The sequence below is a fragment of the Cebus imitator genome, unplaced genomic scaffold (assembly GCF_001604975.1).
Source record: "Cebus imitator isolate Cc_AM_T3 unplaced genomic scaffold, Cebus_imitator-1.0 Scaffold101, whole genome shotgun sequence".
NCBI classification, from domain to species: Eukaryota; Metazoa; Chordata; class Mammalia; order Primates; family Cebidae; genus Cebus; species Cebus imitator.
The window spans coordinates 5,399,769-5,417,297 of record NW_016107416.1 but is presented as its reverse complement, the minus strand read 5'-3'; the positions used below and the strand labels follow the sequence as shown (position 1 = coordinate 5,417,297).

Genomic DNA, 17,529 nt, shown 5'->3' with positions numbered 1-17,529 from the left:
CAACACAGTTTATTCATTCTCTCTTCTCTTTCTCCCTTCTCAACACAGCCCTCTTTTCCTCCCAGGCTTTTCTTCATTACTGACTCACACCCTGCTACACAATGTATGTTTATATACACTAAGCAGAAATCACAGGATGATCTGAATTTAAAAAAAATATTGCATGGCAAGAAATCGGTAAGAGATGTAAAATGAAAGATACTTCAAAATACAAAAGATCAAGACCAGCTAATAACTACAGGTCCAAAGGCCACTTTCATTGTATTTCCCTAAAGATTTATCCATACATTGTTTGATCCTAAAGAATGAGATTACTTCCTGTTGCATGATTCATTTATAAGGGAAAAGATAAACGCTCCAATTTAAAAAACGTACTAACAATGTAAATGTCTATGGTTGGTAGCGTTTCAACATCAGCTTTCCATACCTTGCCTGCCCAAACCAGATTTCTCTGTTTCCATTGTTTTTGAGTTAAAAGACTGCTTTTATGCCCTGACCAAGAGATGACTCTTGCTGTCCTGACCATAAGAAGAACAGTATATGAGTCACTGGGTTAGAGGGAACACACAGTCCTCTCTCCTCTCTCAAACAGAAAAGTTTGCTCAAGGCACAGAGTTGCATGCTGGGGTCAAATGGGTCTCAGCCAGAAAGGGGAGACTCATGGCACTAGGTTCATCTGGCTACCAATTCAGATCTCTATGTCAAATGTGCCGAGGTGAATGAAATTCTCCATTCCCGATTCTGATTCTGCTCTTTACTATGTCCATCGGCCACGCCTCTGCTCCTTGGGACTTGGGTTCTTCTTCCCAAAGATGCCTGCCATCCTCCAAGACGAAAGCCATGGCCCAATCCATGCAACTCGTGCACTGCCTTTGCTTAGCCTCAAAGCAGCCCACCAGGAGCACCCTGGAAATTCTTACCTTCAAGTCACTAAGCTCTGTGTTTATTTTGGCTAAATGAGCACTGCCGCTCAGATGAGGTTTTATGTATGTATTTTTTACGAGAGAGCATGACGGGCCTGTGAAGCCTCATGGTGAGCACAGCTTCAAGGAGAGTGCACGTGCCCTGGTCTGGTTATTCTCTTACAAAAGTGAAGCACTTAGCCAGTGTACTTGTCAATCACGACCCGACACGATGTGCACACAGCACAGTCTGCAGCAGCTGCTGGCACGTCTTTACCCAGCCTTTCTGGGAACTGTGAGTCGCCACAACCCAAAGACAGTCAGGTGAAACAACGTCCACAGATTTCACTTCATCAACGTAAGCATTACCTTGGGTCCCGAAGGTTAGAACTCGAATTCAACTGTAATCCAAGTCGTTCGGTTTGGCTCTCAGCTTTCTTTCCAATACTTTGGATTTACGTGAACGTAAATCTCACCCCCAGAGAGCAGCAGTGTATGTACATGAATACTCTTAATACTTTTAGAACTGTGGAGCAGGGAGTGGGCAAGGGGTTCAGGGACTCAAGGAAGGGCAAGAAAGGAAATGTCCTCTAGGTCGGTTTGCCATTCCCCTGGCGTCTGCAGCTTTGTTCCTCACTGGCTGTCTTAGAGCTGATGAGTGGCAAATTGGGTGGGATGATTTGGAGTCAGGGAGCACATCTAGGTGGCAAACCAGGAATTCATCTCTCTCTAGCCCGGAGCTGGACAGATTAATGAGAGTGAAGATAACGAGTCTAGACGTCAGATATAAAAATGTCTGCCCTTATCTCTGCAGTGCTGCCACTTGTAGGGTTAAGCCCAGCCAGTTAAAACAGGGCACAGCCATCCTCACAATTGCTGGCATCAAACAGGTCATGAAGAGCCCCCATCACTTGGTGAGGATGAGTGTTTCTGTGTTTGCTTTTACACTCAGGCCAACCGCAGTGAAGTATTTAGAGGGACTCCTAAATGTTTGGCATTAGAAACCAGTATGGAAACTTCAGCAGTGTCAGCTAATAGGATTGCAAAGAGGGCAAAATATACAGCCAGCTGCATTATAAAGCTCAAATGACATTGCCATCACCCAAGGTTGGATGGAGGCCTTTTTTTTTTTTTAAAACCTGGGTGAGGCAAGCATCCCCAATTCTTCTTACTTTGCTCTGCTCTCTCTTTGCTTTCTTGGGGAGAAGACGTCCTTCTGATTTCCAGTCCTGCATTTAAAGTCCTTTAGCCCCAGTCATGGAATGTACCTCCTTATTCCCTTGACTGGATACCCGGTCCTAAATCTGGCAACTCTTCCTCCTCAGGCCACCACTCCTGTGTCTCTTCCCTAAGTTCCTTCCCTCACAAGCTGCCTGCCACTGTCCCTCACTGAGGGTTAACTGAGACTGCTGCCTTAGTACCTTGGAACTGGAAAGAAGCCATCTTCAGGCTAAAACAAATCATTGTCACCTCAGTTCACTTTGAATTTATACTGATTTTTTTGGGTTCATTATTCCCACAGTTCCTCCTTCCTCACCACTCCTGCATTTTCAGCCTCATTGCTCCACGTTGGACAATGCAAGGCTGAAAGGTCCATCTGTAACCTATTTGTCTCTATTAATAGGTTTCTAAACTTTAATTAAACAAGAGGCAGTGAGGATCTTAATCCCCTTCCCCACAGCTACAGCTGTTGCTAGTGCCATCTAGTGGCAGGAAGGTGTGGCGTCTCTTTTCTCTTTGAAGATTTGACAAATTTGGAGGTTGATTTCCCCCACCAAATTCACATCACATGGGGGAAGGAAAAGGCATGCAAAAAAATATTTTCTTTTACCTTTAAAATTCTCACCTGCAAAAGCTGAGATGGGTTCTGAAAAAAAATAGACAAAAAATTGGACTTAGTTAAAGGGAATAAATAGGTGAACACAGGTTGAATAATTGGTTGCATATGATGACGAGGATGACTGCACTGAGTTTTTTTGTACCTCTCCATGGAAAGTGCCCACATCTTCCACGTGTTCTGGGCTGGGTCTAACACATCATCATCATGGGGTGGTGGTGGGGAGGGGATTCTCAAAGTTGCTTTGGAACAAAAAGTCCTTCATAGAGAAATGGGTCCCTAAAGCATTGTAATCAGTCACTTACTGCTGATTACTTTCTCAGAGGCTGGCTTACTTTTAGATGCCCGGGACCTGAGAGTTGCCCAAAGGGACTGGGGTGGTCCCAGGTGCTTCTGACATCATCAAGCACACACACACCCGGACTCGTGTGCCAAGAAAAGCAGTTGGTGAGTTACTGCAGCCACTCTGCTGACTGAAAGCAGTCCCCATTCCTTCTCAGGGTTCCCCTCTTGGTTTGGGGAATGTCCATGGCCCTGAAGGGACACAGTCAGCGTGCACTTCAGGTGACCTCCTCTGAAGCAGGAGACCCTGAAGAAAATGGGTGCATCTCAGGTGGGCTGGCTGTTCAGGTACTTTTGACCAAGATGACAGTTATGACATCCTTCTCGTGACAGTCACCTGGACTATACCTACAACGTCTATCCTACAACAACTTTGGGATCCTGGGCATTAGAGCTACTCGTTTTAAAGAAAAATCTGAAACCTTACTTCAAATGCCACAGTTTGCTCTGCAATTCATTCATGTAAAAGAGCTACTTGGATAATTGTGTTATCACTCTTATATAACATATGCACCATTTTTGCCCACCAGTGAAGGCTTCCATTAAATCCATCAAATCTTTCCAGCATATAATTTTGACTGGCAGTTGCTCTCGTCCTCTAGCATTTTCTTTGCTAAAAGCTGGGGTTTGCTGATGGGGTCTTGGCACCCTGAACCTCCATGTACTTAGTGCATGTCCATTTCTGATTGGGAATAGGGATATAAGCCTTCCCCTCATCTCACACCCCTCCCACCCTGAACACAGCCCAAGACACAACTACACCCACACCTTACCTCCTGCATAGACTGTTGCTGCCCCACCCACTCGGTAATAACCGCATTTGAAGATAGTGTGCTGCCTCCTCTTGCTTATCCCAGCCCTTGGTGTCTTATTTGAAAGAGCCACGAAGACACAGATATTCACATACCCATGCAGCTCTCCAGTGGGACATCAGTGCTTATCCGAATGTCATCAATGGCAATCTCTCCCGATCGTCCTTTCCCTATCACTCCCTCGAACACAATCTAGAAGCCAGAAGAATAAGAGCCATGGTTAACTGAGTCTCCTAGTCCAAACAGTGCAAAGATTTCCAATTTTCTGTTAGCTGCAGCTTAAAGTGTGTATGTGTGTGTGTGTGTATTGCACCTGGTACACATCTGTTGACCACATGGCTACAGCTCTTGAAATCTTAATTTAAAATGAGTTTGTTCAAATCAAATGCATATTTGAGGGAATAAGAAAATATAACAAGTGGGTGGATATTGTTGTCCAGTAACTAGAATGTATTGATTAAAAGGACCATAGTCAGAGAATATTGAAAGAGGGGTTGAAATTTCCCTTGCTATTTTTGAGGTTCCTGTCTCATAAATCTTTCAAATGCCCAATGCAGGTATTGGAAACTCAGAAGACACAAATAAGTGGGGGTAATGTGAGAAATACAGCACATAGGCTTGGATTTATGCTCCCTATTCTAAGTTGCCTTACAGCTTCATTATTACAACTAGTAGGAAAATAATTTGTTTTTTCACCAGCTGTTTATTGAGCACCTACTATGCGCTGGACACAAGGATAGTAACAAAACCTGTTAAGACAAGTTCTCTGTCCAGAGAAGCTCATCCATCTACTGGTTGAGACACAAATGCAAACAGGTAGTTACAATACAATGCACTCAGGTGAGTAAGTGGGAACCCAGATTGGAGGGTCTCAGGACGCCTTGCTGCCTCAAGAGACAGGGACTGCAGGCTTTGCACAGAAGCCCCTCAGCTCTGTGGTCTTCAGTCATTCCTCATGCTCACCCTCCCCGGGTTCCTCTCTGCTAACTAGCACATGTCCTCTGGCAAGCTGGGTGAGCAGTTGGCTGCCTCACCAGCCATCTGTTGCTGCTCCTCGTCTGGGAAGGAGAAGGTTAATGCTTTGGCTGGTTCTCAGTCACCTCTTCCACAGTGTGTCTACTCCTACCCAAGTTGCAGCCACAGCTGAATGTACCCATCTGTGCCTCAGTCTCCTGCTCTGTGGGGCAGAGATAACAGAACTCCATCCCTGGAGCTGGTGAGAGAGAGAGAGCACTCATTCGGGAGCCTCTCACGTCTGCCGGCCACTGAGCACGAACAGCACCCGCTCCCCTTCCTGTGTTCACGCTCCCTGGAACAGGTCTGGGAGATTATCCTGTTTCCTCCCCAGATCTGAAGGGGCTCCACAGGCCTCTTTCCTTGTGTGTGGAGGGTTTGTGTTTGTTTCCCTGGCTTCTGTGTCCCTTGTCAGCCTACCTGATAGCAATCTAAAATAAAATGGAGAGGAGAAACATTTGTTGAAGATTTCAGCAATATAAAAGGCAACAGGAGGAACAAAGAACCAAGTCTGGGTGTAGAGATAGGCATATTCTGAATAACAAATAAGAGTGTCATTCAGTTGCCATGGCAACGCGAGAAACACAATGAAAACAGTAGCGCTTAACCACGTTCCCTAATGATGAATGGGCTCGGCCCTTTGAAATACTGAAATACGGATCACAAGATTCCCCTCTGGCTCACCCCACCTGGTACTCCATGTCGTAGCTGGGCAGGATGATCCTCCCGTGCTTCCACTCGCCGCCCTGGTCCTCGCGGATGACCCACAGCAGCTTGCTCTCCTGGCTGGCTTCCCGCACCACCTGCAGCGCCACCCCGCGGCCGCCCGTGGCCTGGTACTGGAACTCCATGCACACCGGGCTCTGGGGCAGGTGGACTGGGGGGCTGATGAGCCGCGCATACTGGCCCTCTCTCTGGCTGTCACTCTGCAGCCGCAAGAAATTCCTGTCATCTGGGGGGAAACAAACCCAAACAGAGGTTCTCGAATAAACACTTGGGAAAGACACCAGTGTGCTGCTGTGCTCTCTCCAGGGGCTAGTTGGGACTGGAGTTTCAGTGTCTTTTGGTTTATTCATGTCCTTGTTCCCGAGGCTCTGTGTCCCTTTCTTAAGGCTTCTTTAGAGCCTTGATTCAAATGCTGTGTCTTCTTGAAGCCCTTTTTTGAGCCTCTAAGTCAAATTGGTCCCTCCTGCCTATTTCTCAGTATCATTTCCTTTCCATCTCTTTCACATGGAGCACCTGGCAAGGTCGCCTTACGTCTTGGTTGGTTGGTTGGTGGTATGTGTGTGCCCTTCTTCTCCCTCTAGATTCCAAGAGGTCAGACCCACATCTTATTCACCACTAGCTCACCCAAAGGGCCAGTGCAATCTGATGAACTGCATTACAAGGGGACAGATTATAGGGGGTGAGGTGGCTGCTAGGTTGGAGGGTGACTATGACCAGGTGGTTGATGCTTCTAGCCCTGGCCATCTTGGCTGGGCGCTGTCCAAATGGCAGACATTTAAAACCTTCTGTCTCCATCAGTGCTGCTAGATGATGCCTGGGCTCTAGTGACGGTGACTCAGAAGCCCAGTGTCACCTTCAAGCAGAACAGAGGTTGGGAGCTGAAAGGGGTGATGCAGGCAGACTTGAACCTGGCCTTTCTCAGACAGCCAGGCACATATGGCTTCAATGATAAAGGTGCTGTCATTATTATTAACAAAGGCTATGTATTTAGCAGAGAATATATGTGTTTTAGGAAATTAAGGGTTTACCAATCCAAATGTTTGGAAAATGGTCTTTTTGGCTGATTGGTTTCAAATTCATCAGATACTCATGTGGAAGACCGAGTTCTTCTTGCTGTTGGCAGACCACATGCCTTGCAGACACAGGTGTGGGGACCTGCACCTTCAAATCCAACTTATACAGGACTGTTCTGGCCACTTGTACAGAGAACAAGGTGGCATTTGGTGAGGAAATCTCAGTACCTCTTTTTGGCCCTGAAACATAGGGGCATCTTATGCTGAATACTTCTGCAAGATGGCAGGGTCACTTTTCTACCACATACACAGCATGGAATGTGGGCATGTCAGATGCCTTAGGATCACGTTAGTGTGAGGTCATGTTAACCTGAGACAGGTGCACAGAGCTTTCTTACTCCACGGGGACTATGAACATCCTGGACTTGTCAGGGTAGATGGGCAAGGATTCCAGAGTCTTGAATCAATGCAATAGTCCCTGGACCGCTGCTTTGCTGTTGTTAATCCTGCTGACATCACCTTTCTAGGTGAGAGCAGCCTGTGCTGGACCTCCCATCAGTGGCCCAGAAACAGTTCCTTCCTCCTTGGCTCCCCAGCTGCCTTGCCTGCCTCCCTGATCCCCTAAGCCCCTTCCTGTTAGACTTTCTGGGATTAGTGCTTTAGAAGCTATGCTCCCCTGAAGTCAAATGAGACTAGTTTGCTATGCATATGTGGGAACGCAGTTTGTGCTTCCTCAACCATCCAAAGCTATGTCTGTCTACATACCCCATAAGGTGTGACCTCTGCAAGGCCAAAATCAGCACAGATAACTAAAAGGCAGCTGTCTACAGAAGAGAATTAGTGATGGTGTCTGCTGAGGGAGGATACACTGATGCCAAATCAGACCTTCAAAGATCTTCTAAACCTATGCTTTCCCTATCAGATCTTATTACTGCTGCTGTTAATGATAATAATTAAAGCTCATTCTTGCATAATGCTTTACCTGTTACAAGCACATTGACAAGCAGTATTTCATTTCATCTTTCTATATTCTTGTGAGCTGGGACTTACTAACCTTACCTTGCACATGATGAAGAATCAGGCTCAGAAAGGTTAATGTGATTTTTCCAAGGTAGGGAGGCGACTTCAGTGACAGAGCCCAGACCTGACTGCAGGTTTTCCAGCTTCATGCAATAAGTTCTTTATTTCAGCTGCTCTGCAGGTAGCTTGCCCCAAGTCCTTGCAATCAATCACACTCTGTTTGAGGCAAACTGGCTTTCCTACTGGGCCCATTGCTGCATCCGCACCTCTTAGCTGTAATTTTCCACTCCCCAACCACTCCACCCATCCTGTCTCTTTTGCTAGCTCTTCTCCTAACTATTCTGGCACACACAACATTAATCCCCTTCTTTTCTCAACAACTCTAGCATTTACTGACTGTACTGCTGACTTTACCTTGTTTTTAAAAGAACTTCAGGCCATTTTCCATGGATTTCAGTAGGTAATCACTCACTGCCTGGCATCATAATTTAGCTGTTTTTTTGGTGTGTCTTTGTTTATCACCCCAGTTATATTGTAAATCCTGGTCTTACCTATTGTAACCTATTGTAAATCAGGTTTAATATTGCTTCTTCTCTCTACCCCTAGATAGTGCTATATATATGCCACTCCTCAAGAAAATTTTGTTTCTATGAATGAATGAATGAAGAATGACAAATACATGGTTAAAGAATGATATGAGGCTATCCATTGCAAATAAGGACGGGAGAATCAGCTAGCTTCTCATAATCCCTCAGATATAATCCCTTCACAATTCCCTCCACCCTCCCAAGCCAACAGCCCCTTTCAAAGGTGAGGTGCACCAGTAATGACAAGGTGGCTTGTGGAAGCACTCAGTGTATTGAGACACCAGCGAGAACCCCTCAAATGCTCCCAAGCTCCCGCTAATCTCCAAGCCCTTACTGTTGCCACCTTACATATAAAGGAAACCAGATTTTAGAGATTTATTATTCAGCCTTCTTCCTTCACAGTTTCGCAAATAAGACCCACTTGCTGCCTGAAAATTGCTTGGCAGAAATACTGCCACTTGTGTGAATTTACATTCTTAAATGACAGGGAAATCACGGCATCATGGTTAGAATTTGGTGAGTAAAATGTGTGTGGAGGCGGGAAGAACTGTGCTGAATGGACTGTATTTGGGTCTGTTCTATGCATCCACCCTGTTAGTAAAATTCCAGACACAGCCAGGTCAAAGGTTTCATGGTCTGCCCCTTCCAGTAACCCCCAGGTAGCCCCCCTGCCCTCCTCTTCCTTCTCCTCTCCTTTCTCCCTCTCACAATAAAATGACAATCTCTATGCATGATTTAAGGGACCATTGCAAGACCAGGGAGTTAATGCTAGTGGCATGCTTAGCACGAGCAGCTGAAGGATCATAATTCAGTGCTGACATCTGAGCTAATCCACTAGTTTGCAGAATCTCCAGACGAGCAGGCCTCTGGATTTCACTTCGTTAAATCATTTGTGCCCCACTTGTCTGTTAAGTGCTATGAGCTCCAGGGAAGAAAGATGATATGTAAATTTAAGGAATTAGCAGTAGACATCAGTCAGAGAGACGCTGAGCCTGCAAAGCCCCTGTCACTGAGAGAGGCCTGATTAGAACCAGGGACATCATGAAAGAATTGACTCAGACCAGGAGAAGCCCACGGAAGGGAGAGGAAGAGCAGGGGGAAAGGAAATAACTTGCTGAACACCTGCTGCTCCTGAGAGTTGGTATACAGGCTTTACCTACCTCACCTAATGTCACCTTCCCTGTGAAATCTAGTCTTGCAAAATAAATACCATTTTCTCCATTTTCACCAGAAAGAAACTGGGGCTTGGAGAATTGAAGTGATGTAGGATCTGAACCCTGATTGGACTGAGTAAACCTGCCAGAGCATGGCTTCTCATCTGGGATGGACTCCCGACCTAACTCACTAACCTTTTAAAGCCTCAACCTTTCCATCTGTAAAATGGATGCAAAGACAGTGTTACTGCATCGAGCTGTGGGAAGGGTAAATGGCATGAGCTAGGTGAAGTGCTTTGCACAGTAACAAGGACACAGTAGGAGCTCAGGAAAGTTATTATTACTATTAATATCACTCTACACGCTGCCTCCTGTGCTTGCCTTTATTTTACTTGGAAAGAAAAAGGATAGAAAGACCACCAATAACCCAGGAAGGCCATCCCAAGACTCAGAAAGAAGTATGTTTGGCATGAGGGCAGTAAAGATGTTCTCTGGACTAAGACTGGTTCCCCTTCTCCTCTCTAACCCCAGAAACCAGCTGGCCCCAAGTTTTCCATCCTGTACTGTTCACCACAGGTCTTTTGTGTTGATCCACAGTAGATGAAATAAAATGTTACATGATCCTGAAGCAGGAGTGGGACCTCAAGTGATCTTAGGGCAGGCCGGTCCTACCTCCCAGAGGAACCATGCCAAAAGCATCCGAGAACAGCTGTCCACCCTTTCCTTTAAATTCTCCAGAGAAGGAGTTTCCAAAGGCCATGTCTGCAGTATGTTTTCTGGGTCACAATCCAAACCATCAGGAACTTCTTAAGTTCAGTTTAAAGTTTTCTTGCTGTCATTTAGAGACATTTCCCCTCCCATCCCTGATGGAGCACAGCCAACTTCTGTTCGTCAACTTAGAGACATTTTCACTTGTGAAGAAGTAAGACTTACAGTCTTTGTGTCCCAAGGAACCCTTGCCCCTTCAAATGTCTACTTTCTAGGGCATGGTTCAAATGTCTACTTTCTAGGGCAGTGTTGCTTTTCCATTGACCCCTCTTCCAAGCTATTATAAATGCTTCAGTCTTTTAAGTCATGGCACCCACACATAGATATTGAGATCAAACACGTGCTGCAACTGAACTGTGTTCTACTGGCACCTCCCAGTTTATGGCCCACCACTGCCAGACACAGAAGAGGTTCTAAGTATGCAGTGGCTACTGATTACTTGATGGTGAAAAGAGCTGGTGTGGTGGGGAGCTACTTTTTGATTTACTTGAACCTTAAGGAAAAGCCCTTTGGATTGTCAAAAGGTTGCCTGAACATGACAACTGACCGGCTAAGAACCAGCCCTGCCTGTTGGAAGCTGCCTTCTTGCTCTTGTAGCTGATGGCTGTGATGCTGGCAATGGACGGCTTCCAAGAAAAAAGACAATGGAAAGAAAATATGTTCTGTTGCTGAAAGAGAATGAAGAAATAATGTCCCAGAGATACAATCCCTCTCCTCCTGGACCTGACATATTTGGGAGGCATTCCTCTAGGTCCTTGACCCACAGCATCTGTTGTTGCCAACAATACAGGGAAAACAATCACCTGGGAATGCACAACAGGAGTTTGAAAGGGTGAAGAGGAAGTGCCGAGGCCAGGGCCGTTCAGCATTTTAACCTGCTGCTGTCTCTAGAAAGGGTCTCTTGATATTTCACCTGGCGATTTACGGCCGCATCTGTCTTCAGCTGCTTAAGTGTCAAGTGAACACGTGACTGCGACTGGCCCAATAGGCATGGAATCAGTTGCGTCTACACTGAACCAAACCCTGAAATAAATCACCAGCTTGATCCTCCTGGCTATCACAAAGCCAAACACACCATCTGTCCAACATGCACATCTCCTGGCTAGCATCTTGGCCTCCTACTAGAACAGCCATCTGAAAGAATATTTGGTGCTGTAAGAGGTGTAGTCTCTTTGTATAGTCCATGCTTAAAACATGAGTCAGTCCTCAGCTGGCCTTCCAAGGTCAGCCCATCTCTGCTAAGGTCCTCAAATTAGCAACCAGTTAAGGGAAACACTGACTTTGGATACACTTAGCAGGATGTTCTCAAGGTTTGCAATAGACTATTTTGTGAACATTGAAGGTTTCAGTCCTGGTTCTTGCAGGGATCTACCCAGAGCTGGTTTTTTTGCTATGCCAGCTTTCATGAAGGTTTTGCTTTCATTGAGGCAGTCTTGCCATTCTGCCCCTTCATTATCAATCCACACGCTGCTGGGGTACTCAACCAATCATGATTTCCAGAAAAAAAGGCTAAAGAAAGCTTCTTACTGCTATTATTTTTTCTGGAAAGCCAGGGATATTTTCCTACCTTCCTTAAAGAAGGGCCTTTATCCTTTTCTTTTCCACCTGAGATTATTCCTTGACTGTTGGCTTTCTCTTAGCCAAGCTCCTCCTGATCTCTAACTATCTATCATGGTCCAGAGCCCAAGAAGTTCTGTCTCTGGATTTGCAGTGTCTGTGCCCCAGCCAAGCCACAGCAACCTCTTTCTGAAGGCAGTTCAATCTAACAGCAATTCAGTGCATTATTTGCTGCCATTGGTCCCACCTGATCTTTTGAACTCAGAGAGTTGCTTTTCAGTTCAGTCACCACTTGCTCACTGTCAAAAATCAAGCCCATCATAAGTAAGTTCACTCATCAATTATTTCCTCTGATTTCTCTGCAACAATCCTCCCACCATACCCACCCACACTTCACTTAATCTTCTTGTGTGCACATCCACAGTGAATCACAGCTCGGGTCTCCCACTCTAATGGAATTTCTTCAATGGCCCCATCAAAACCGCCCCAATGAGGCATTCACAATTTTACCACTTATATTTGAAGGAATAGCCAACCACCATTTGTAAAATCTGAATATTTCATGACATTAGAATTCTTGACTTTCTCCCACTTGAACTTGTTTCTTTTGAAATGGAGTTTTGCTCTTGTTGCCCAGGCTGGAGTGCAATGGCGTAATCTTGGCTCACCACAACCTCTACCTCCCGGGTTCAAGCGATTCTCCTGCCTCAGCCTCCCAAGTAGCTGGGATTACGGGCATGCCATGCTCGGCTAATTTTGTATTTTCAGTAGAGATGGGGTTTCTCCATGTTGGTCAGGCTGGTCTTGAACTCCCGACCTCAGGTGATCCACCTGCCTCAGCCTCCCAAAGTGTTGGGATTACAGGCGTGAGTGACCATAATCTTGTTTTTAAAACAATTACTCTAGGCTTAAAAACAAGACTTGAGCTTGTTTTCAAGCCTAGAGTAAAGGTTCTGTTCCCTCAAGCCCATCAACGAATAAACTAGGCAGCCAAAACTTTGTCGAATATCAGCTTCGCTTGTTTTCTCTCTATCACTTTCATGATATAAAGCTATTGAAGTAATACTATAATCAGACTTCACACGGCCAATCCATAAATAAAAGAGCACACAGTTGGGGGAACGCACACTGGAGGATTCTGAAGCTGACCTGGCCTATTACCCTTTACCTAGTCTTCTTTGTCTCATTCCTGACAATCATAATAATCACTGCAACAATCACAATGATTATTATTATCGGCCTTACTTAGTATTAATATTTACTTACGATGTGCCTTTTGGTTAACAATAGTTCCTACACTATCTAATGCCATGTTACTTGCTTACTTTACTGTAGTTATCCAGTGAGGTAGAATGAAGCAGCTATAAAGATACCAGCCACTGAACACTTCCATCAAGGGATCCCAGAGAAGACACATCCCCCCATTACTTGCTTCTTGGTTCATACCAAAACCGAGGAACTAAAGCATCAGCAAGGGCCCCTGGAGGTTGCTCTCATGTTAATGCCCAGAGCACTGGAGGAGCATGGTCCAATACAACATCCCATGAGGTCCTGTAGACAGGGACATGCCCTGTGTATGCACTGACCAATACAGCGTGGCGACTGTGCCCTTGGAACGTAGCTGGTGGGACAGCAGCACTCAAGTTTTGGCTGTAATCATTTTAATTAATTTAAATTGCCACACGTGGCTCTTGGCTACCAAATTCAATGCTGCAGCTTTAGATACCTGCCCACCCTATGATCTCCAGGAGTTTTTGCCTTGGTTCTTAAAGGCAGTCCTCTGATCATTCTCAAAACTCTGTCTATGATCAAAGCACCTGAGAATATCTGTAGGGAAATGCCATCTCCTGCTAAGGGGTGCACTTGCTATGTCATTGTCGCTACAGAGGAAAGGCAAAGCGGCCTCTGAGAGAACATTGTTTCTCTGCAGCTAGCAGGGGTCATTGGATTTGGAGCAGGGTCCCCAGGGGCTGGTGTGAACACACTCCAGGCAGCTAAGCCACAAGCAAAGAGCTAAAAACAGAAATTCTGAGTGGCTTGAAAGACTATCTTGAAAAACAAAAACAGGAGAATGAAACCAGTGGGTGTCTTACCAGCCTTCGGCAACCCCTGGCCAAAAAGAACACAACTAATTGCTTACTTGAAAGGAAAAGAAAAAAAAAAAAAAAGAAAAAAATATGAGAAAAACAACGAACTCAGAAAACATCCAAGGAATGTAAGTAGTTTCCACGGCCCCGCGGATCACATGGCCCATGTCAGGCACTTCGACTAGGATAGTTGCTCTCCAGCCCACCTTTCCCTTCACCCTGATGCCCCCCGTCCTTGATGGAGACACCTCCTTTCTTAAATTTCATTACTTCTGTTTGCCTGTCTCAAAAGGGGATAAAGCATATGGCACACGTTCGTGAACAGTAGGATGGTCCCCTCTGTGGATGGCAAGTGTGGCACAGAACAGGCTTTTAGGGTTGACTCCACGGGCGCCAGCCGCTCCGAACCCATTAGCAGTTGCTCTGCCCCCGACCAAGCCAGCTGCTTCCCTTCTCCCCAAACCCCTCAGGGCCTCCCCCCTTTTTTGTTCCTAGGAAGAAGAAAGGACCACCGTGAACAGAAAGGGCTTTCTCTCCTCTTTTGCTTAAAGCCCAATATCGAGCTTTGTAAGGAGAAGGAAAAGGGGAAATACAGAGAATGGTTCATAAAATCATCAGAGGAGAGAGGGAAGGGGTCTGGGAACAATATGATGATATTGTTTCCTGGAGGCAGGTTACAAGTGCCACTTTCCCAAACTTCAGGGATTCCTCTGGAATAGGAAAATAATTATTTTCCCTTTCAATATCTTAAGGGGGAAACAACATTAGATTTGACAGTTCCTTATGGCCCTAATTTTCTCTCTGTCCCCATCCATTCAGCCAAAGGTTGGACTTCTGCCCACTTTGTGAGCTTGCTCTGAAAAGCCCTCCCAAACCACAGGGTGTAATGAATCAACTGGAAGGAGGACAAAGACTAGAATTCCCAACCAGTAGCAAGGGTCAGACGTAGGGGCTTTCAGGTGAAGGGATGAGGGGGAGGTGGTGGTGAACGGGTGAAGAAACAGAGGTCCAGGCCAGGGTCAAAGGGAGGTCACTTAACTCTCCTAGAACTGTGACTCAGTAATTGGTGGCCTTGTGGCCTGGGTAGGGCTGCCCTCAGACACTCCCAGAGAAAATATGCTTAGAAGAGTACAAGGGACGAGGCCTGCATCATTAGAATGAACCTGAGGACAGACACTGGGTAAGAGCCACCCAAGCTCCCCAGCCTGCAGAGGGCCCAGGCTATATATTCTTTTATTCAAAGCGCCTTTGCTGAGATACATAACACACACACACACACACACACACACACACACACACACACACGCACAGAAACCACAAACACATTCATGCACACACACATTAACACTAGAAAATGCACACCTACACAGACCCCACAAACCTTCTTTACATTCGAATAAAACATGGGGGTTGGGAACAACCCTGAATTAATTGGATGCAGTCTCAAAGGAGTGGAAATGAAATGAAAAATCCAGGCTGTGTTATAAAAATAAGTATTTTTTCCCAACGTGCAGGAGGCTCATTATATTAATTAAACATTATTGCAGTGAACAGAGAAGGGAGGGTGATGACGGCTGGCCGGGGTAAGTGTTCTCTCCTGTTGCCTGAGGCCATGGTGATCTTCAGATATTAATCTCTCTGAGCACTCAAATGCTGAAGAGATAAACACTTGAAATATGAAAATGTTTTTCTCCAGATCAGGCACTGTGACCCTCCGGGGAAGCAAGTGTGGGCTGTGTCAGGAGGCTCCAAGTGCCCTCCTAGTGTCTGAGGGGACATGCCAGTGCTTGGGGTGGGAAGCAGTTCTAAGGAAGCCTGCAGAAGGGAAGACCGCTTCCCCCTTTTATTTTCTAGCTTTTCCCCATTGAACCCTGTCAAACTCATCTACTAAATTTCCAGAATTCACCCCTCTCTTCTCCAATGCTTATGGAGGTCTCAGGCCCAGGCCAGAGGTACGGAATTCAAAGTCACTGAGTGCTGTGCCGGAGCTGAGGTGTACCAGCCTGTGACAGCTTCTTGCCAAATGTTTTGCAAGCCCGTTGTTAAATGTATTCATTAGTAAAAATTACATAAAGCTATAATTCAATACATTGTATTAAAAAATAATGGTAACAAATCCTCTAAACCCAACACTTCCTAGTTATCTTAGCACATTTTATCAGTATCTATACTTCTGGAGTCATTTCTGTCTACTGTATTTGCATGATGGGAGAAAAACACTATATAATGCCCTATCACTGACTTCTCAACTCCGTCTCCAGTGATGTTGTGTTGGTCACTTAAGTTGAACCATGGTGAGAGTATTTACACTGCTGAAAGTCACAAACATTAAAAAGCAGGTTTTGTTTTCTTTTTTAAATCTCTGGAACGCCTATTGTTAAACATTTACCACCATACTGCTGTCAAAGCCCCTAACAGTGGAGACAGCAGACAACTCTTGCTTCTACCTGTTTAGAAGGGCTAGAGGCAGCCCCTTCTTGTCAGCAGTGCCAGGAAAGGCTTCTGAAACCTGGCTTTCTGAAACTAAAAGGGTGGGCTTAACAATGTATCTAGGACTTTCAGCAATACTCTTCCAGAGGCCAAGTGCCAGGCAGCTCTGCTGGATACTCATGGGCATGGCAGCATTCTGGCCTGTCAACTTGACTTGCTATAGAAGCAATGGCACCCAAAGAGATGTGTCAGCCAGGTTCAAGGCCAGTGGTCTCCCAATGAGCCATTTTAGGAACAGTACCCAGCTTGAAGTTGACAAGGAGCTCTGTGATAGTGGCAGTGAGTGCTGGCTATGGGAACAAGAGGACACTGACTCGCTCCATCTCCTAGGGCCCCCCAATTACCCCTTCTTTTTTTGTCTTCTTTCTTCTATCTTGGCTTCCCCCTGTTCCTCCCAGCTTCCAGGCTGTGCTGTAATCACAGGAGAGGCTGGAAACCACCAACTGGCTGTTCTGTGAGGTGACGTCTTGAGCAAAGACTGTGGTGGTTTGTGGGCAAAGAACAGAGGATTTCTCTGCGGTGGGAAGTTATGAGGCTTATGAGGGAATCTGGGGTTGAAGAATGTGGAACAGGCTAGCCTTAACTCTTTCATCTCTTCACTCACGGCTGGCTTACCTGGAAACGTCCGGTCGTTCGGGCTGGAGCTGCTGGCCCAGGTGGTCCGAAGCCACTTGGCATGGTCATACATCCAACCACAGGGCTCCTCGGGGAAATCAAAGTTGCAGTTGAATCCCGAAGGGAGCTGCAAATCTTTGTCTAAAAGGGGAAAAAAATAACCCAAAGGAAGGCAAATGAAGTGGGTTCAGAGAACAGCCACAGTGGTGCTATTTAAATGGCTGGCAAGGCCTGAGTGGAGAGCAGAGAAAGAAGCAGCTTCCTTTGCTTATTCATTTAACTCATCTTGGCGATCGCTGGCTTTCGGGTCAGGCTTTGGTCTCATCCTTCCCAGGCATGAAAGCCAAGTCTGCCAGTGGTTCCCATAGTAAGCAATTATAAATGAGGCCACCAAATGGCTTCAGGCTCTAATCGGCCTCTTCTGTCCACCTCGGAGGGCGGACAAATGTGAAAATTGCTGTTCCCTAAATGCCAGAGAAGAATGTCTCCCCAGTGCCTTGGTGGAAGGCTGGCTCCCAAAAAAAGTATTATCTCATCCCCTGCCAACCTGGCTCTCAGAGGAGATGGGGTGGCCCATTAGCATCCAGAGAGACTGAAATGCCTGG

The 17,529-nt window shown here is 46.0% G+C and overlaps 1 protein-coding gene across 3 annotated transcripts in view; it reads right to left on the bottom strand.

Annotated features, from left to right (window-relative positions):
• NRP2 (neuropilin 2) overlaps positions 1 to 17,529 on the bottom strand; it is a 116,457-nt gene that overhangs the window by 27,961 nt on the left and 70,967 nt on the right. For all 3 annotated transcript variants that reach the window (XM_017536874.2, XM_017536875.2, XM_037741488.1), the window contains exons 12-15: positions 16,925 to 17,065; positions 5,597 to 5,859; positions 3,989 to 4,085; positions 2,749 to 2,769 (exon numbers count right to left, since the gene is read on the bottom strand). In XM_017536874.2, the coding sequence (XP_017392363.1) occupies positions 2,749 to 2,769; positions 3,989 to 4,085; positions 5,597 to 5,859; positions 16,925 to 17,065 (522 nt within the window). The remainder of the gene's footprint in view (positions 1 to 2,748; positions 2,770 to 3,988; positions 4,086 to 5,596; positions 5,860 to 16,924; positions 17,066 to 17,529) is intronic.